Below are 20,788 nucleotides of genomic sequence, written 5' to 3' on the forward strand. Positions count from 1 at the left end.
AAAAAAGTATCTCAGAAGCTAGTATCGTCCCCTATAGAAGACATAACTACTTGAGGAAGTTTTGCATAACTCTCCACCAATCTCTGACATCAGCTTGCTAAAGTTTTTTTAACACTCTTCTTTAAGTTCCAAGACTTTGAGGGTCCTTTTTCAAATCTCCCACAACACGTCCATCTGATTCAGACTGGGCTATTTCATAGGCCATCCCATGACCCTATTCTCTTCTTTTAAGTCACTCTTGGGTGGATTTGTTGCGTGTTAAGAATTATGATTATGTTAGAAGGTTCATTTCAACTTTGAGACAGATGGGCTCACATTATCTTCAAGCACTCTTTGACATGGTGCAGAACTCATGGTTGGATCAACGACAGCAAGCTGCCCAGTCCCAGAGGCAATGAAACAGCCCTAAACCATCACATTTGCACCACCACACTTCACAGCTAGTATGACGTTCTTCTGCTCAACAGCTGTCTTAAGTCAATACTAAATATGTTTATTCTGAGTTTATTTAAGAAGGGACCATGTACAATATTAAACATAAATGTTTCCATTTGATGCATTGTACCAGATATAGCTTTAAGCTAATTTTCATCTGCAGTTCACTGTCACTGCGGCCACATAGTTTAGATTTGTCTGTCCAGAGCATATTATTCCAAAAGGCCTAGTCCTGGCAAACTGTGCAAACTCTTTCTGATCGTCGTCACGTAGACTTGGACATTGACACTTCTAAGATTTATATGTAGATCCTGGGATGAAGTTTTGGGGCTTCTGGAAGACTTCTCTTTGAATCAAGCAGTCTGCTTTGGGGCTGAATTTACTGGGCCAGTCAGTCCTAAAGAAGCTGGCGGTTGTTTGAAATCGATACCAATTGAAGATGATTTTCAATACAGTGGAAGGATTTATTTCAAACAATTTGGCAGGTTTTTTAAAATTCCTTTCCAGACTCAGGCATCCACTAGCTCTTTGTCTGAAGGCCTTAGAGAGCACTTTAGATCTTGGTATAATGACATGGCCCACTTCAGAAGCAAACAGAACACCACAACCCCAGATGTCAGTGACTTCAACAAAACAGGTTCTACCTGTCAGTCACTAATAAAATTCTAATCATTGCTTCCAATCTGGAATCTTTTAATTTATTGATTTGAAAGTTTAACAAATGTGACAAAATTGTTATTTTGTTGATCAAACTTTATGTCTCCAATGGGATGAGAGTAATGGTTTTACTGTAGGAGTCATTTGTTTGGGTATTTCACCTTCATTCACAGGCACTGCTTTAAAAAAAGAACTTTCCTTGTTCAAAGATGTGAAAAAAATCAAAACTATACACTTGCTTCTATGTGACTCTGGCAAGGTAAAAATGATGTTGTATGAGAGTAATTAAAAAAATAAAGCAATGGTTCATAGTTTTCAGCTTAAATGAGACTTATACCTTCAAATAATGTGGCTTCATTAAACTGCTGTTTGGTTCTGCTTGTGTTTGTAAAACTATATTGTAGTTTGTGTTCCCAAATGTGATCAATTACAATACTTTGGTTCATGTAATGTTACCATAACTGATACAAATGATAGCAGCTCAAGAAAAGTTGAAATAAACTATGTTACCCTTTAATTTCTTTTTATCGGGTTGTAAAAGTTTTTTTTTTTAAATTGCATATCAACTGCAGATTTTCTCTGAAGTGTAATTTCAGTGTGATTGACAGTCAAAACGAGACATTCCCTACTCAGTATTCCTGGAGTGGTTCTCATTTATTCTCTGTTCCCGCTGACCTCAGACAGTGACCACGCTTTCAGGCTGAATTTGACTCCTTCTCTTCATCTCCTGCCACTTCCCATCAGATCAGATACAGGGCGTTGGCTGTCTTCCCTCACCTCGTGTCACTCCTCTCTGGGCTGACATCACCTCCCTGAAGCAGCCTCCCCAACTCTAGCTGTCAAAACTTCCTCTAACTGCTGTCACAGTGACCCAGCTCTGTCACGTCACTCCGACCCTAATGAAGAAAAGGCAGAGAGAGGGACAGAAACTGAGATCTATGCGTGATATGTGTAAGTCCTCAGTAACATCTGTGTTGTGTTGTCAGCTCAGTATATCAGCCGGCTGACCTTTGAACATGTGTGCTGGCTGGAAGGTTATTTACGGGCCAATGCAGAATTCATTGACTTTTTCAAGCTCTGTCAGGCCCTGATTACAAACAAAGCCTTCATCTGCAGCTCCAGGGGCAGTCTGCCACCTGCAATCCTTCATTTTGTCACTAAAAACACATTTCTAGTGAATGTGTCTGACAGCCTGAAATATCATATCAATATACGTTTCCACTCACAGTATATAATAACTTTCATAACCTCAAGTAATGTGAGATGTTGATGCTACAGTAATACAGCTACACCTTGCTAACATGCTACACATAAACTGCCGATGTCGCTATTCGTTTGTAGTAGATATAAAAGACTCTGTGACAGCTGAGAAAAACAGTGTTTGGTTTTTAACCCTCAATCTACCCACACATTCAGCATACAAGGACTGGGATCCATAGGGATGGCAAAAATAAAATGCTACAGAAAACCACCATAAGAGCAAAAAAAAAAACAGCAATCACTGCACCCCACATACAATGGATGTATTACAAAACGTGATTCACACAATTTTGCACTTAAACCTCATTTACCATTTTTTGGTTCTGTTATTTTTCCATTTTCATTAACTTCAAATAAATATTATCAGTGTTACATTTCAAAATTTCAGTAACTTGCAATTTGTGCTTGAAAACATCACTGAGGTGATGCAAAACTATATTTTTGACATATATTTTAGTAAAGCATCTTGTAAATCTCCTTGTTCTTTCTGATCTTTAGTCTTATTTGGTACAGTAGAACATAAACAAGCATGCTGACAGTAATAAACCATTTTTAACATGAAATTATGTATTATACGTGAAACTGAAGCACTGAACCTAAAACACTGAAACCATGAAATGAAACCAATAATTTGAAAGTCATTCAAAGGAAAACACAGAATAGTACCTGTGAGATGTGACATGCAGTGTACCTCTTTGATTTTTCATATAACCCAGTTGGTAGGATGAGGTCTAAAGAGTTAAACATTTTGAGAAATGCCCTTTTATACTAAGGGTTGAATATAAATTTTTTAATGCTGTGCCCATATGATAAATAGGCCTATAAGAACTGAACCAGCTTTGCTTAAAGGAGGGACAGGTTGCCTGGCAACCTTACACTCGTGACTAGACTCCAAGAAATCAGTGACCTTGGCTAAGATATAGTCCCACAAATAACCTAATATCTACAAATAGTTTTCTCATCTCTATTATGTACAGATTAAACGAATGACAGATGAATTAGCTTTCAAGGTGCTGAGAGTCACATTTGGTTGCCTTCAGACAGAACCAGCTTCCCAGGGAGTTAGCAAGACAGCAAATTAGCAAAGTGAATGAATGAATGATGAACTTTTGGGGGAGATCCCAACATTCCTGGTTTGGTAATGCAGCTCTGGCTAATGGTTGGACATTTACTAATAATCCCAAAATGTCAGGAGACAGGCAGTGTTGGTTTAAGTTTGATCACAGAGCATTTGTGACTTGATTCACCACCTGAATCACAACATTGCCAGAATGGATTCTACGAGGTGTTTTCACGCCAGGTGCAAAATGTTGGATGCTGGCCTGTGTCCCCACATCCCTCAGCATTAGTAATTCACAGGCAATAAGAGCCTGTTGGTGCTGTGATGAGCGGAGCTGAAAGAAAAATGCAGGATTCTGTCAACTCTGTCTCTGGGCAATTCATCCGTGTAGCTCTCCTTGAAGATGATGGATGCCTGCTGAGTCACTGCCATGAGCCAATCTGTGCCCTGCATAGTACATTAAAGCAGAAAATATTGCTGAGTTTGACCCGCTGCCCACCATATAGATCCATGGAAAGCTGATTTATTAAGAAGGGAATACTCCCAGACAGTGTGAATCAATTTCATAGATGGAGATTAGAATAGGATGGCAGAGAGAATTGATGATGAATTGAGAGAGAGGAACATTTCTTAAAAATATATTTCGGAGAATAAGGAGCCAAAGCATCGTTTAAGATGGCTGATAACTAGGCTAAAGCAGTTTTATTCAATCAATCATAATTTAAAGCCTGATGTAATTCAGCTGCATAAGCAGGGCATTGGATTAAAAGAAGCAAATAGGGAGAGAGGCAGCAATGACAAGGGATATGAGGCAGGTTTGGTGTTTATGCTTGAATTTCAGTTCGTCTCTTTAGTATGACACAAAGGATGTTGCTTTCTAAGAAGTGGACAGGGCTGTCAGTGGAGAGAGGAGCTGAGAGGGCAGCACAGGGAGTTGGGCAGGCAGGGGAGGAATTCCAATCAGCCTGAGACATTTAAGACGGAGATCCAAAGTCGAAAACTTGTTATAAAGCTTCTGAAAGACAACTGCATCTATACAAATATGAAGTGTCAGTGATGAGGGGGAACAAAATAAGATATTATGGGCTTGGGAAGGAGGAAATGACACTCTGCTTGACTCCTGCCTTGAGCCACCACTTCATTTACTTTGAGGCCATTTGTGGAAATTACAAAGGCTTTAAACTGGCACAATTATGTCCTGTAGATGAAAACAAGGGTGGAAAGGAACATTACATTCCTCAGTTACATTCCTCAAGGGCAGCAGAGGAGTAATGGAATCGCTGGGCCAGGAAATGTTATGAATAAGTACCAAAGAGCAGCATAACACTGCTTAGGTCATTGTCTCTAAGTCTACAAACCACTTCAGGGACCTTCGGTGAAAAATAAGGAGAAAAGTAATTTTAGCTTGTGGTCGGAAAAGAAACCTGCTTCCACTTTCCAAGCCGGTCTTGCATGTAGAAGTCATTTTAAAAGACCAAAGCAGCACAGAATAACTTCTGATTACTGGGAATGATTAAGTCTTGCAAGGTAGCAGAGACCGCTGATAGAAATCACCGACGCCTTTTCATTCCTTTATCTCTCTGTCTGGAACTGCCTCTGTATCTATATCACATCATTACTTCTCAGTTATCTGTCAGAGTGTTCACAATAAGTGCATCAAAACTAAACGTCAGTCAGCATCACAGATAAAGAAGAAATACCAACTGTTTTGTGGAACGTACAGGACGTAAAGGAATAATGTGGAAGCTGAAAGTAGCAGCATCGACTTTAAGAAAAGAAAAGGATAAAAACCTTGTGGTTATTGTGCCTACAGCTTGAAAACTTCCCAAAAGTTTATCCCCAAGTCCGCGAGGGCAATGGATGCCAGGTTGGGCAGAAACATATTAATATTTCATTTGAGGTTAAATCTCTCTGAACCGGACTATGGTCTCTCACAGAATTTCAAAGTCATAAATGAATGTTTCAAAACTGCAGGGCGGGTGGCACTTTAGAGGTCCGGAGAGGACAATAAATCATTTGGTCACACGTACTGTAGCTGAGCCTGGGCCTCTCTGGATCAAAGAGCTTTCTCAGCATCTCTGTGCCTCTCTGCTGCTCAAGTATGAAGTTCAAGGTTAGAGAGAACTGTGTGAAAACTTGTTATAGCTAGTGAATGCACTGCATAATCAGCAAAGGTATATAAGACTTCAGTTTCAGTTACATTCCACGACCCTGGTGAAATAAAAACGACAACAGTAGGAGAGTCTGTATTGGCTGGTTGTCTCTTGCAAGCTAAAACATCTCTGCTAAAGCAGGGGAACAACACTGCACTGCTGTACCTTGTGACCTCCTCGAGGAGAAATATTACCCATGAATGTCATGTACAAATTGTAAGTCATCTAATGTGATTGCAGTGCACAAAATTTATTGCAGTATTAGCTGTATAATGTTCCTGCCTAGTCTGTTTAGTGGCTTTATTTCCACTCCAAACCCTGCACACTCCATTACTGTGGTCGTCAGTGGAAAAATAAATACACTTATGAGCATAAGCGACTCTGGTATTTTACTGGTTTGTCTCTGAATGCAGCAGATTCTTGCTTTCCTGCTGTTAATAATTCTTCTGAGTGAGTGCAGCACTGTTTAACGCACTGTGGTAGTGTAAACAAATCTGGCTAGAGAATGCCCTCTTGTGGATATCTTCTGCAGTGCAACATGTATAAGCCTAAAACAAAATGACAAACTGATAAATAGGTACACATTTGTCTTGACTGGGATCTCAGTCATATGAATGCAAAAAGTCTCACAAGCGATTAACTGAATTTCAGTGCACAGGATTTATTTTGATTGTTGTGATCATGTCCACGATGACAATACCTAAATATACCTAAGAGCAGTTTAACGGTTCTTACAGTTAAAGTTGCCTCAATTCTCATGTTCTTATTGCTGCCAAATCAATGTGTATTTAGGATCCCACATTTTAGAATATCAAGATTTTGTAAAAATTATCGCCACCACATGCAGCTATTATATCCTCCTCTGCTACTTCCCTTAAAAATGTATAAAATAAAAGATATGGATGTATTAACAATATTCAACATTATTTTGTCAAATCTACCAACAGCACCCTCACATTCTGGTTGCTTTACCTGCAACGTAAATTCATAGAAAACCATGCAAAAGGTTATTTCATGTACTACAGTGAATTGATCCATGATGATGAATGTGACAAATAAAATTGTGCATAAATGAGTACATGAGGATCAACATTTTTCTGCAAATTGCAGGACAATCAAACCAAAAATGCAAGTTATTTTGCAAAGTGTCTGCACCTCTAAAGGAAAAATGTACACATGTGACTGTTAATACTAATTTATAGATATCATTCATATCAGGGAATATTAGCTTTCATTGACTGCATCCTGTTCTGCCTCTGAGGACGCCGTGGAGATGCTGGAGGTCTTGGCTGGGTCACTGGACGCTCCTTGACACTTGGCTCACCTTTCTTCTTCATCGTTCCCTCCTCACCCCCACAGATGGGGGAGTGACGCTCAGCTGACTGACGGCTCTTCTGTCCTAAGGCTTTGTCCCGCTCCAAAGCCCCCAGCAAAACCTGCCTCGAAACTGCCTGGTATTTTTCACTCATTTGCTTCAAAGCAGGTTCGTAGTTGTCGCACTGCACTTTGACTTTCCTCATCTCCTCGATGAGCTTGTTTTTCTCCTGGATGACACGCTGATGATGCAGTCTCTGAAGGTCTCTGGCTTTCTGCGCCCTCACCAGCGTCTCGGCTGCGACTGACACCGCCTGCCGGTATTCCTCTCTCTCCCGCCAGGAACGTTTCAGCTCCCTTTCCAGACGCTGGTTCTCAGTGTACACGTCCGGTACCACGTCCACTCTGTTTCCATCCACCAGTCCTCTCTGCACCATCTCGGTCCACTCGGTTTGAAAACAGTTCAAGGTTTCTGTCATGCCTGTCTGGAAGAGAAAGTTGCGTAAAAAGTCGCTAACAGCAGGTGGTTGGTGTGTGTTGCTAGTGTTTGGCCTCTGAATAGCCCGGTTCTGGATGGCTTTCACCGCTGCTTCCACGTATTCTTCCCCCTCTGTTAAACTCTGTTCGTCTTCTAAAGAACCTTCTTCTTGTTTAAAGTCGCTTTCATTGTCAGCCAGCAAGTCCTGGTCCTCTTTTTCTTGATTTTTGTTAGCAGTGCTCATTGCTGAACTCGACTCCTTCAAAGTTTGAGGTTGCTGTGGTAACATGCGGTGCGAACATTCAACTCAACGCGAGATTTCACGAGTTCACGACTGCCCCACTCCATCCGTCATCAAACAATCATGGCGGACTACCGAGAGGCGCCCTTGGCCACTCGGCCAAAAACGTTGGATCCAAATGAATATTTCAACCTGTCGCCGGAGCAGAGGCGTGCCGAAGAAGTCAGAGGTGCAATACGAGCGAATCTGAAGCGGCAGTATCAGACACAACTCAACAATCCGCACAGACAAGAGCTAATTGTAAGTGGCTACCTGCTAGCCAGCAATGTCACCCTGAAGTAGTCTCGAGCTACTACCTGGGATGCTAGCCCTAGCATGTCAGGGCACAGAGAAATCGAACACACGCAATTTTGTGGAAAAACTGGATCTATAGTTATTGATAAACATTAAACTCAACGTTAACATCTGGGGTTATGGGACATTGGTGCTATTTGTGACGATATACTGACGGTAATGAGTAGCCTTAGGTAGCTAGCTAGCAGTGACTGGGAACACTTGCAGACAAGAATTGATACGAGGGTTTGATATTTTCTGAAACGTATATCATCTGAGACGATATTCATACGTTTTCATTTTGAAACATTTTAGCTGAACTTAATTATACAGTATGATTTAAGTGTATCGGTGGCAGCTTTTACTACATAAAGTAGCACACAGTTCGTATCTTTTAATTGTAGTAAACTGCTACATTACCCAAGTGCAGTCCAATCGATAAATACACCACAAAATACAGTTCGAGTTCCATTTTTGCACGTCTAAGTGGGACGTTGTTTGTAGTATTTGTGTTGATATTTGGTACACATATCGTGCTTTCCTGCAAACACACTTATCTAAGTCCAGACTGATAAATCAGTATAGCAACAGTTGTTCACTTGTAATTAACATCGACACATTTGAAATATGTGACATCTAATCTTAATATACAACAGAATTTTCTCTTTGCCTCTTCAACTTGCCCTTCTTTATATTTGCTATATGTACTCGAGCGAGTCCATACTGTCATTCTGTCTCTTTGTCTTGTAATTCCTCTACTTTTCTTGTGCAGTACATGCTGTGACCCACTGTAAAGCATACCTTTTGTCATAATAGTAAAATAATTCAATAACACTATTGATGGCTCTGTTGTGTTCAGTTATCCTTGTACGTTATGACACTGGTCATAATGAACAATACATAAACCTGGGGATCAAATCGTCAAATCATTTAAATATAGTTAAGCTTCAGTTTACCCAATATTACTTTTGTGCTGCTCCTTCAGTGACACACACACACATACATATATTTCTATACATATTTCTCTGCTGTTCTTTTCCGGTTTCTTCCCTTCTCCCTCTCGAATTTTTATTTTTTCCTTAATTTTTCATTTCAAGTGTTTAAGGGTAGATGTTGTAATGATGTCTGAGACATTATGATGAGACATTCTTTTATTTCATGTATTTTATACTCTTTTCGTCTTGGATTGCTGCTTAAGTCTGTACACAGGGTACCCTGAAATGTTATTGCTATGTCTTCACAGGAAGATCCTGCCCTAACAAGATGGGTGTATGCACGTACCAACCCCTACCCACACTTCAGGCCCACATTCAAGACATCTCTGCTGGGTGCAATGTTTGGAGTTGTGCCTCTCTTTGCCCTCTACTACATCTTCAAGACTGACAGGGTATGACACAAGATGCATGGCAGTCTCCTCTTTGATTGATATGTCATCAATCATTTAATGAATGAGTGTTAGCTTTTGGTTTGGAAGTTGCATGTTGTGTAACTTTGTTGTCTTTTTGTGTGACTGAAGTCTACAGTACAGATATAGTGGTGCATGCTAATAACAAAAATTGTATTAGGCTGTATAAAGATAGTGTGACAGAGCTGAGCCAAAACAGGAAAAACTACAATACATGCATGTTTGGGGCTTCTGTTGTGCTGCAAGTGTCTAAGTGTTTGCTTTGTTCCCATCCCTACCCCCGATCTTTTCATTGCATATTATTTTGACAATACTGAGTACTAATCTAGTGGCCAGAACATCACTGAATTCATTTGATATAATGCAGTAACTCAGTATTAGCATGATAACACCATGTTATAGCAGCCATTATTTTCTAGCTACTGTGTTACACTGACAATACAGTTATATTTTTGCCTAGACAATCTTAAAATGTGATTTGGTCACGACTGCCATCGTAGATATTCTATTTAGTTGAGGATTGGGGCTCGTTATTCCCTTGTAGGTGTATATTGAACTGCTTTCCTTTTTTTTGTCACAGATCCATTCACATTAGAAATGAATGCTTCATTTGAAATGCTGCCTGCTTTCATTTTCCTCCCCATTGTTATGGAGATTCACCCTCTAAATCCTCACCAATTGAAATTCCAGCAAGAATTTGGTGCAATTGTCACACTGCTGGGCTATCATGTTCTTTCCCCCCTCTCTGCTGGGAGGAAAAAACTGCTTGAAAATCATAAAACACGCGGTTGAGAAAATGTCCGGAAGGTGAAGAGGGTGATATGACTTTGTTGCTATGGAAACTGTACTAACCCATCATCTGTTTGTCATCTGTTTTACAGGATAGGAAGGAGGAGCAGATTAAGGCTGGAACCCTTGAGCGCAAGTTCAGTTTGTCATCTTGAGCAAAGACCCACCTGTATGTTCTAGAGCTGATGCCAGTGTGTGTAATTATTATTAACCGAATAAAATTATATTGTCAAACACAGTCATGTGGCTTTAATTTCTGAGGCAAAACTGTGAATGGTGGGAAAGCGCACAGCAAATGTGAGCACGATTTGCATGACTACATATATGACAGTAGGGATGCTGCACATACAGAAGTACTAGAACTGCATGTTAACAAATATACTGAGGCAGATTGGAGACCATTGGACAGAATGTATTATGACTTAAAAAAAACATGACGTGTTGCAACAATTATTTTTATTGTGCAACTCCAATCTTAGTTGTTTGCCAGAGTGAAAAGATTATATTCCTTCTGTAATTTTGTCAACAGATCTAAACAAATAACACAAAGACTAGCACAACAATTATTGAATTCTTGGTAGCTGTATTTAAAGTGAAATTTTGATTTTTTTTTTATTTTCACATGAAGTCTGTTCTAGTAATCTTTCTTTGAACTTAACTGTTCTACTGTTTGCTTGGCTTCCAGTTGGGGTTGAAGTGGCTGCGGAGAGGTTCCCAACACTGGTAGTAGCTCTTGTCAAGCTTCTGGCACGTTTGTAGACCCCACTTAGTGACTGCCATACTGAAGGACGACTCAAACATGAAAGCCTGGAAAAGGCGAGGAAAAGAAACAAATAATCCCTGATGGCACAGATGTGAATGTTTGTGCTGCAAAATCACAATCCTGAACATCCAATTTTCTCTGGTTAACCTTCAAACTTAAAATACACAGTATATATATCTTGTTTTACCATGGTTCCTTCAGCCACCCGCTCAGGGCTGAGCTCAGCGGTGCTGTTCTTCTCGAAACAGTCGGCGTCGGGGCCGTGTGGGGTCATTATGCTGTGAAGGCTGGCACCTCCTGGCTGGAAACCTTCCTCTTTGGCTTCATAATGGCCTTTGATCAAACCCATGAATTCACTCATGCAGTTACCTAAAATGAGAAGCAGGCGGCGCTGTAATACAGCACTATACCGTGTACAGTTTGCTGTTGAAAGAGCACCGATTTCCACTAGATGGCCTTATAGGTCTGTGATAAAAGCAGACAAAAGGTATCTGACTGTGGTGGGGCCTCCATTGAAATGAGTCATACAGCAGGTGGATTGTTCTCACTTACTGTCTTGACACTGGCTGGGTAAATGGACATTTTAGTTCTGGCTGATTTGTTTCAGTCCATAATAGACTCAAACTACACTCACTAGACAGAATTTCCATTTAAATTAGCATTCAAATTCAGGTGTCTTAACACTGTAACTCTCAAGACTGATTGTTTCTGCCTACCTCTGATGCGCTACAAAATGCTAACAAACCACTTCAGTGTTGCACGGTGTGTCGCTGTGGTCTTACGGTGGTAGTACGGTGGACGGAAGGTGTGGTCAGCAACACCCCATCGTGGAGGGAAGATGACAAAGTCGGCAATGGCCACACCTGGTCGTGTGGATTTAGCAGTCAGCACAGTGAAGATAGATGGATCCTATTTGAAGATTAAATAAATGAATAGGTGATAGTTAAGGGCATCTATTTAGGGGATCAGAAATGAGCAAAGTGTGCTCTGTGTATGCTAAAAACGATGCAGTAATTGTGTGCTTAAACTCTCACCGCGTGATCGAAGGCCACACAGTTGATAACCATGAAGTTCTTCAGGTTGTATTTGTAAGGTGTGTAGTTCCCGTGCCAAGCAACCACATTGAACGGAGAGAAATCCTACGTGCCGAGCACAGAACAAAACAAATAAGAGGAGTCTACCCAAGCAACAAACACAAAGGACTTTAAATTGAGCTTTTCACAGGGAAAAAAGGAACAATGAATAATGTCTTTGTAATCTTAAATTTCCAGAGAGAGTACTTCTTGACATAAAGAGAAAAAAATATGGTCATAATGAAAAGGGTTGATTGTGAAAGAGGGTGTGCTTCTTTCATTCTTTTTTCTCTTTCATTCCCCCTGTTCTTTGTGATACGAGGCTCCAGGTATTATGGGGTAATTGGCTTCACAATCAAACTTTCCCAAAGTTTGAGCATTTTGACGCTCGCAGCGGCGTAGTTATGGGGGGAGGGAGCAGCAGCAACAGTGGGTGCAGAGATATTTCTTTATCTTGATTGTTAAAACCACAGCAATTTTATATAGTTTCTCTGTTCTGATAATGTCACTGCAAAAAAAGACATTCAACAGCAGCTCTAAAATCAATATAGTTCATTACAACTCAAGCTGCCTCCATACTGACCTCCATGCTCCCTACACACATGCTCACACACATTTCCACACACAAACAGCCAATACACACTAAAAATAAAAGCTGAAGAGTACATATACATACATACAAATGTGTATAAGTGAATTCATACACTTCACGTAACTAATAAGCATAAAAAAAACAACACACACTCAATTGAAAGCAGCTGCCATACAAAAAGGCCTTTGGGAAACCCAGTGCAGGTAATTTCTTGGACATTCATCTGTGATAACTCCACTACATTCGATTAAAATGAGGGAAAAAATGGAGGAGAGCAAGCACTTGCACACACATGCACACAAAACACAAACATATTGGCCCAGTCAAGCAAATAATAAGTTAATTTGAGCAATTTCAGCACTCTGCGGGGGAACAAAACAGCAGGACCAGACAGGAGCAGCAGCATCTTCCCTGAGATGAGGCCTGTGTCCCCCCCAATCTTATTTTTTTACCCCTGTAGCCTCGCTCTCCAGACTCGGGGAAGGGTGGACACCGGGAAAAGAGTGTCGCCTCTGACCCCTAGCACATAACCGCTCAAGTAAAGGCAGCGAGGAAGATGGAAAAAAGGCTTGCTTTGCCTCAAAAAAGACACTATCCTGCCCTTGTGTACTTCTTACGATGAATAATAACAGTGTGGTTTGACACGGTTTCCACGGTTACAACCCCACAACCCCCTCCCCTGACAAATCTCTCCTCCCACCTCCTCCCTGTCTCAGTAAAAAACCTCCTGTCAGACATTATGTGTCGATCCAATTATGCGCCCAACAGGACATTTTGGGAGGGGGAGGATCATTCCCTGAGTGAAATATGGTGAAATTAATGCTTAACTTGGAAAAGGTTTTTCCTACAAAGCAAAGCTTCACAGGTACACTGTCTGCAGCTCCAGAATGCCTTAACTAATTATGAGTGATTAAGACTCATAAGGGAGTCGAGGCGGAAACCTGCTGAATGGATAACAGCTAACGCTTCGATATTAAATCATCAGGGATGGAAATTCAGGCGGCAGGAGAAGCTAATGGATCATATGCTTCACTTGGACAGTTTCCTGTTAGTCGTTGTGGCAGTTCGATGGTGTTTACTGAAGCAAATGCAAACCTGAATGGGGTAATAGGGCAAGCATGCTGCATGTGTGTGTGCCTGTCAGACAAGCGTGTACATGTACGAGTACAGTGACAAGCACAGACTTAAATGTCACAATAACCACCTGTTGGCAGGCAAACAGCTTCCCCTGGTACTTGTTGATGACGGTGTATCCAGTGGACACTTTGCGATCCTCGTACCAAGCGACAGGACACAGGAAATCTCTTGGGTTGGCCAGACCATTGGCTCCTGCAAAACAAACACACATGATCATAGTGGATAACTGAGCTAATGCACTGCACAGTGAATAGGGAGCGACTTCGAATACAGACGATGTTTTCACCATTTTTATTAACGTACTAGATTAGCACATTAACACAATGTGCAGCTGAGGCTTTATGATGATGCCACGTGAAAATGAACACCAATCAGGAGTCATGTTTCTGGGGATGAACATGTGTAATAATTTCATGTCTGACTGAGCAGCAGACTCACTGACTGGCAGAAAAGTGCACAGATTGTCAGAGAAAAGGGTGAACAGATTAGACGGCAATAGGATGTTGTGACAAACGTATGTAAAGAGGTTAGTGTGCAGACTTCAAAGAGCAATTTTGCCTCTTTTGACCACAATGGGTTTGAAATGAAGCAATCAAGGTATGACTGAAATGTAGATGTTTAGATGTAAATCAAAGGGTTTAGCTACAGAATTGGGATTTTTACATAGTTCACCTATGGTCCCAGACCTAAAAGTAATCGGACAAACCATTATATTTTTAAATATACACGACCGTTCAAAAGTTTGGGGTCACGCAGACAATTTCATGTTTTCCATGAAAACTCACACTTTTATTCATGTGCTAACATAATTGCACAAGGGTTTTCTAATCATCAGTTAGCCTTTCAACACCATTAGCTAACACAATGTAGCATTAGAACACAGGAGTGATGGTTGCTGGAAATGTTCCTCTGTACCCCTATGGAGATATTCCATTAAAAATCAGCTGTTCCCAGCTAGAATGGTCATTTATCAAATTAATAATGTCTAGACTGTATTTCTGATTAATTTAATGTTATGTAATATTTTGTTTTCAATAAGTAAAAAGCATTTTCAGGTGGATTTAGAAATATTTTATTACTTTGCCTTACAAAGCTCTTGGGTCATCTGTCCTATTAGTTTTGCAGCATTTGAGTGAATCTCAGTTGTCAGTAAAGCTCTATACACTTTACAATCCATCCTGCTACTTCTATCAGCAGTCACATCGTCAATAAACACCGCTGACCCAGTTCCATTGGCAGCTACACATGTCGCTGCCATAACGCTGCCTCCGCTGTGTTTGACAGGTGATGTGCTCTGCTTTGGATCATAAACCACTCATTCCTTTCTCCGTGTTATTTTTTTCCCCATCATTCATCACTTCGAATCAACTCCAGATCTTTAATCTCCTTAAACCGCTGTGAAATACTGATGTTAAACTCTATACTTATTGTATATTGCACATATTCACATATACAATCACAAACCTATTGGTCCCAGGTCAGGGAGTTCAAAATGGGCTCCGTACACCTCCAGTATGTAGCCTCTGCTTTCTTCAAACACATCCACACTAAAGCGCATCCCTTGCTGGAGAAAAAAATTGTGAAAAGTGGCAGTGAGAGAAAATTTTGTGCTGCTTCGCATCAAATGTGGGCTGCATCAATGCTGAGGGGGCTTAGGGGTTCACAGGGCTAATGTGTTTGGAAAAATACACGTGCTGCAATACTTGTGGTCAGGCTTTCTGTAGCCTAAAACCCTATTCCACTGTTATTTATTTTAAGGTCACCTTAGAATAGCACCAAACCATGCCTCTAAATATGGTAAGTGGGGTGTGGGGGCAGACACAATGCTAGATTTCTGTGAAAAACCGGGGAGACGAAAAACATACAACCCACCTGGATGACACATATCTCGTTCGGCTCGACCATCATCTTCCCAAACTCTGTGGTGATCAAGATCTCACCCTGCTGGGGGACTGGAGACACAAACAGACAAAGAGAGCAGCAAAGGGAAGAAAATTTGAGGGAGACGAAGGACTGAGGATTGAGCTATCATTGCTCTTGTGATAGATGACAGCGAAAACATCAACAACCCTTTCCCTCACCAATCAGAAAGTCTCCGTCTGAGTTGTTGAAGCACCTGGAACAAGAAAAAATAAACCCTTGGAATCATCGTCGAAGTGCAACCAAGGATTTAGTATTTTTAATTTGAGAAAATACATCCAGTTGTTGCACGACGAGACACATTTGCATCCAAGTCCACGCTCACCTGTCAACCATGGAGGTGTTGCAGGTGTACACGTGGATGCCAATGCCATTGCGAGATTTGGCATCACCAGCACCACAGACAGTATGTAGACCCTGAAACACACAATCAGAATTAATAATTGGAAAATATTATATGAAGAAAAGAAAAGAGGCAGACTTACAGCCACAAAGTCCACTTTCTTCTCTGTAGATTTGGGGATGGTGAATGGCAGCCAACGCAGCTGTGAAGGAAATCGCAGTGTCAGAATGTATTTATACTGTAAATCCAGATAGCGGTGCAGGGAAAGATTAGATTAGATTCTCACTATGAGCAATGACATATTACATAAGCACAGACATTTGCATGTTTTTGTCATTACTTTTTTTTTAACAAGTTTGAAGTAATCAGCCGTCATTCAGAAAAAAGGTGGTGTCATGTGTGTTTATGCAGATATCCATACTAAATGACCACAGACTTATCTTTATTGTATTACCTAAGATGGCAAAGGAAGATCACACTTAATGAAAAGAAATCACATTATTAACAAAAGACAAAGCGTTTTCAGCCATCTGCCATTTATAGGTATCATGACCGGTCATTATAACTCCCTAATGTTTAAGTTAAATCAGTCGTCATTAAGTCTAACTCTTTCAAAGAACAAGAACAAATGCAATAAACTGGCAGTCCCGTATATCTCTGGTTTGTTGTCTTTGGTGGCGCCTACAACGAGAACTATAAGTCACAGATATGGTTCTGAACCTCCTTTTCCCAGACATTCAATCAGTGTTGCATGCGTGACATTGACAGGCAAATGGCAGTTGGTGCCTCGACCATACATCCGTAACAACTTGAGGGCACCACAAATGAAAGCAAAAAGAGAATGTCTTCTGAAACAAGAAAAGCTGAAGAGAGAATCTGCTGCATTAGCTTCACCTACTCTCTCTGGCAGAAAGGAAACGGCTGGGTGATGGCCACACCCTTAAATATGGATAATTTTATGTCTTAATACAATTTTAATGGGCAAGTTACATAAAAGTTCACCGCTGTACAATGAAAATTTTCTACTGAGGTTAAAATTGTTTTTGTACCAGGTGGCTTAGTGTTTATTTCTGCTATAAAGTTGGACATTTTAAGATGGAGTTCTATGGGGACTGACTCGCTTTTGGAAGCAGCCTCAAGTGGATATTTGTGGAACTGTGGGTTTTGGAACTTCCATGCCGACTTCATTTTTCATCCACGGAGGTTCCAATTTGTTAATTAAATCAATGCTAGGACTTTCACATAATTTCATCACGGATCATTGGTTTAATCAGCATTGTGCTACTGCGTTTGGTGATAGTGATAACAGACATTAATTTCTAGCGAAAATCCTCGAGACTGCAACTTTAACTTCCATCTATTCCTTCAACTCTTAAAAAATATTTAACGTTTATTTAGGGGTTTAACAATGTGTCACATATTAAACCTGATCCAAAATGGTCAGGGACTGTTCTTGCTGATATACCTGGTTCGGATCAGGCTCCACTTCATTCCAGTTCTCTGTTAGATCTCCACAAGATGCTTTGGTAAAAGGCTTATGTTTAACAGATGGAATGATGCGGTACAACCAGCTACAAAGAAATGAGGTGACAGGTATATTATTGTTATTATTACAATGCAAATGATCCATTTGGTTTATACGGGCTGATTAAAGTCTCAAACAAAGGTGATCACCTCCTCTTATTGGCTGGACGTGGGCAGGTGAAGGCAGAGCCGGAGAGCTGCTCAGCATAGAGGCCATATGGACAGACCTGAGGATTGTTCTGTGGAGACACAATACATCACCAGAATGCTTAAGCTGCATGTTATGTGGTGTATCAGACCGGAAGGGTTGATGGAAACTCGGTCTGAAATAAAGATACATGAAGTTTGAAGCCATTAATAAAAATCACAATAGAAGAAGACATTCTAGCTCAGGCTTTTTTTGTTACGTTTACTTGATTTTGTGGCTCTCATCTCAGATTGGACTTTTTTGCAGCCACAAAAAAGTGGATAGTCCATGATTTGGAGCTGAATCTGAGTCTATTAGGATGAATATTTGATATTTCCTCTGAAACTGTGATGAGTAATGCCTCTTAATTCCTGTGGTGTCCCATTACGAAGAAGTTCAATTCACCTAAGCACAAAATTCAGCAAAATTAATGAATAAATAGCAGAGAAAATGAATGCCAAATGAGCACTGCGTGTGTTTTTTGTGTGCTACCTGTCCCTCAGGTAGGGATCCAGGACAACGAGGGTCTTCAGATGCCAGCTCATTCCCAAAACCACTCAGGTACTGAAGGAGACAGACAAACACTCAAGTGAAGGCAAGTTAAAGTGAAAAATAAAAAATACATCATGCGGCTTCATTGTAATGCAGGATAAATGTCTTCATGCTGGTTATAATTAAATTTGAAGGCTTGTCATTAAGGCTTGTCTTTTTGTTAATTGTTGTCATATTGATTCACATTAGATCTATCACAAAACAAACTGCAGTTATGCCAAATTTCCCCCTTGCAGTCATCCATTATTTTTGTGTTGTTGTGTTACTGAAACAGGCTAATTAAGCGCACATCCTTCAAAGTACTTTTTGATCAATATGTCAATTCTGATAGGATTATTACTCTACTATCGCACACTAGCAGTGATCGGCAAACCTGTAAGAGAAAAACATGAACCTGGCACAATGTAAACAGATCTTGCGGAGTCATTGTTGGTCTGCAAAGAGCACGCTCGCAGACATGGATGGTTTCCATATGTGCGCGTCCATGTGAGTAAAGCTGAGGCTCCGAAAGACCCTCACGAAAGAATGTTATGTGAAGCAGGATTTCTTTCATTTTAAAGGTTTGTTTGGAGCTAGAAAAGCCAAAACCTGGAGTCTAGGACTTGGAAATAACTTTTACATCACACAGAGACGGTCACTTATGTACTAAAAGTCCTTTGTTTTACACTTTTTTATAGAGACACTGAGATCATTTTCCTCTGCCCAACATATTAGCCTTTAAGTTATCAATATATTTAAGGGTGAATATCATCCAGTAGGTGTCATAACATAGTGTTTCATTCAGATTATGACGAAAGCAAACGCACCATAGAGGACTAACTGCAACATTTATGTAGCTATAGCTCTGCTACAATAAAACATCATTTAAAATGGTTTTCATGTTCAGGTTTTCCAATAAATTGAGATTTTCCAAATGAAGTATGTAAAACTCATTTGAGCTGTTGAAGCCTCTTAGTCCACATCTGGGCAGATGTGGAATGCTGCGTTCTGATTGGTTGGAGGGAACGCCTCTCTCCAGCCTTCTGGTCTGCTGCTATGACAGCTATGAACGCTTTGATTTTGCACATTTCTGGTGCAGGATGTACAAATGGGTATTCGAGTATTTTCTAAATACTAAAGACCTGCAGGATGTTTCTACTTTCATCCACAGGCATAGAGACAGTTCTGAAACTTTAGGGCTTTACACAGACGCAGCTTCCAGTCCCAAGCAATGACAATCAAACATGTAAAACATGGCTGTAACGAAAGCGTTTGTCTTCTTACCTTAAGTCCAGCCATTGCGCAGTCTGTTAAAAGTTTTCGCAGCTTCTCAGCGTTTCAGAGGTTACAAATTAACTTGTAGTTTCTCCCAGTCTCACTCTTTATGTATCCCCCTCCGACCAAAATCCACTTCAGGACGCGTGCATGCCGGTGTGTGTGTGTGTGTGTGTGTGTGTGTGTGTGTGTGTGGACTGGGTGGAAAAGTGGGCCGGATTTATGCTCTTTCTCAATATGGGTTTAATTAGGCCTTGACTGGCTCCGTGACGCAACAGCTGGGTGTCATGCGTAGGGGAGAGGACGGGTTGGATGGCCAAAATGTGCGCAAAGAAGGGCTAGAGTCACTGCCAAGACAACAAGAACCGAGAGCCCACAGTGCAACATACAGGTAACATAAACCACACATGCACTTTCAGGAGAAGGAAGGGTTACATCGCCAGCAGTGGTTTCTGTGGTCAGATAACCGCCATCCGGAAATGATCTTTTTAGAAGAAGAAACTCATAATATCTAGTATCTGAGATATTCTGCAGGTTTGAGTGAAATAAAGAAAATACGCTGCTAATAACTGTGGCAAAAAAAACAAAAAAACATTTTCATCATAGTCAATTGTGGTGACCTTTTACGCACCGCTTGCGCAAACAATGGCGCCATGCACATCCTCACGTCCTGCAGAACAAACAAGTATATAAATCTATTTAATGGAGTGTACAGCTTGCCAAATTCGCTATAGTCTACAGTCATTATACATTCGTGTTTATTCTGAGGGCAAACTGAAATGTTTGCGCTGCAATTGAGGCCACGAATCCTCCACATCAGTGCGCCATAATGCTTAACACAGGCTGGCTTGTTCTTTATGGAAGTGATTCCTGTACAGCGTCACAAATTAATTAACTTCCTCTAAAACCAGCATTAGCCCGATAACCTCTGTATGCTGCGACGGGCAAGTCCTTCCGCAAAAAAGGCCCCTGAAAGGCCTATACATTAGTTTACGCAAAATTTATTCAGCTCATTCTCGGAATAGGTGGTCAAACGAGGTGTATCTAATGTCCCCCATGCAGCATGTATCAAAAAGAATCAATTTCGCCTTTCTCATTCTTGCTCGCTTCCCCTGCTTGTCTATTTCTTTTCTCTTTTTTGGGGAGGTGTTGGAGGAAGGGTAAATGATGGCAATTCTCATAGCGAGGCGCAAATAACCTCGCCGCGGCAGAAGTAACTGTTCTCCGGCGAGGCGTGCAGTCAGACCCGGGCCTCCCGCCTGGCAGGCAGTCAGGTGCTGTGCCAAAGACGAGAAAGCCCAATGGCAGGAAAATATCA

General features: G+C 40.9%; 3 protein-coding genes across 3 annotated transcripts; 1 reads left to right on the top strand and 2 right to left on the bottom strand.

Annotated features, from left to right (window-relative positions):
* Positions 1 to 1,583: 1,583 nt before the first annotated feature.
* LOC110948455 (sperm-associated antigen 16 protein-like) lies at positions 1,584 to 7,646 on the bottom strand. The gene is made up of 2 exons (XM_022189981.2): positions 6,890 to 7,646; positions 1,584 to 1,988 (listed from the first exon to the last, which is right to left on the bottom strand). The coding sequence occupies exons 1-2, from the start codon at positions 7,644 to 7,646 to the stop codon at positions 1,978 to 1,980; spliced, it is 768 nt and encodes a 255-aa protein (XP_022045673.2). The 3' UTR covers positions 1,584 to 1,977.
* Positions 7,647 to 7,682: 36 nt separating this feature from the next.
* Positions 7,683 to 10,363, top strand: ndufb4 (NADH:ubiquinone oxidoreductase subunit B4). Its single transcript, XM_022189983.2, has 3 exons — positions 7,683 to 7,898; positions 9,175 to 9,318; positions 10,218 to 10,363. Exons 1-3 carry the CDS (start codon positions 7,722 to 7,724, stop codon positions 10,278 to 10,280), a joined length of 384 nt encoding a protein of 127 aa, XP_022045675.1. The 5' UTR covers positions 7,683 to 7,721; the 3' UTR covers positions 10,281 to 10,363.
* A 158-nt stretch (positions 10,364 to 10,521) lies between these two features.
* hgd (homogentisate 1,2-dioxygenase) lies at positions 10,522 to 19,643 on the bottom strand. Its single transcript, XM_022189980.2, has 14 exons — positions 19,480 to 19,643; positions 18,157 to 18,228; positions 17,628 to 17,716; positions 17,419 to 17,524; positions 16,096 to 16,155; positions 15,936 to 16,027; positions 15,772 to 15,806; positions 15,563 to 15,642; positions 15,155 to 15,254; positions 13,758 to 13,882; positions 11,923 to 12,027; positions 11,671 to 11,797; positions 11,076 to 11,257; positions 10,522 to 10,932 (listed from the first exon to the last, which is right to left on the bottom strand). Exons 1-14 carry the CDS (start codon positions 19,492 to 19,494, stop codon positions 10,789 to 10,791), a joined length of 1,332 nt encoding a protein of 443 aa, XP_022045672.1. The 5' UTR covers positions 19,495 to 19,643; the 3' UTR covers positions 10,522 to 10,788.
* Positions 19,644 to 20,788: the final 1,145 nt, after the last annotated feature.

Source organism: Acanthochromis polyacanthus, chromosome 20 (assembly GCF_021347895.1).
Source record: "Acanthochromis polyacanthus isolate Apoly-LR-REF ecotype Palm Island chromosome 20, KAUST_Apoly_ChrSc, whole genome shotgun sequence".
Classification (NCBI taxonomy): Eukaryota; Metazoa; Chordata; class Actinopteri; family Pomacentridae; genus Acanthochromis; species Acanthochromis polyacanthus.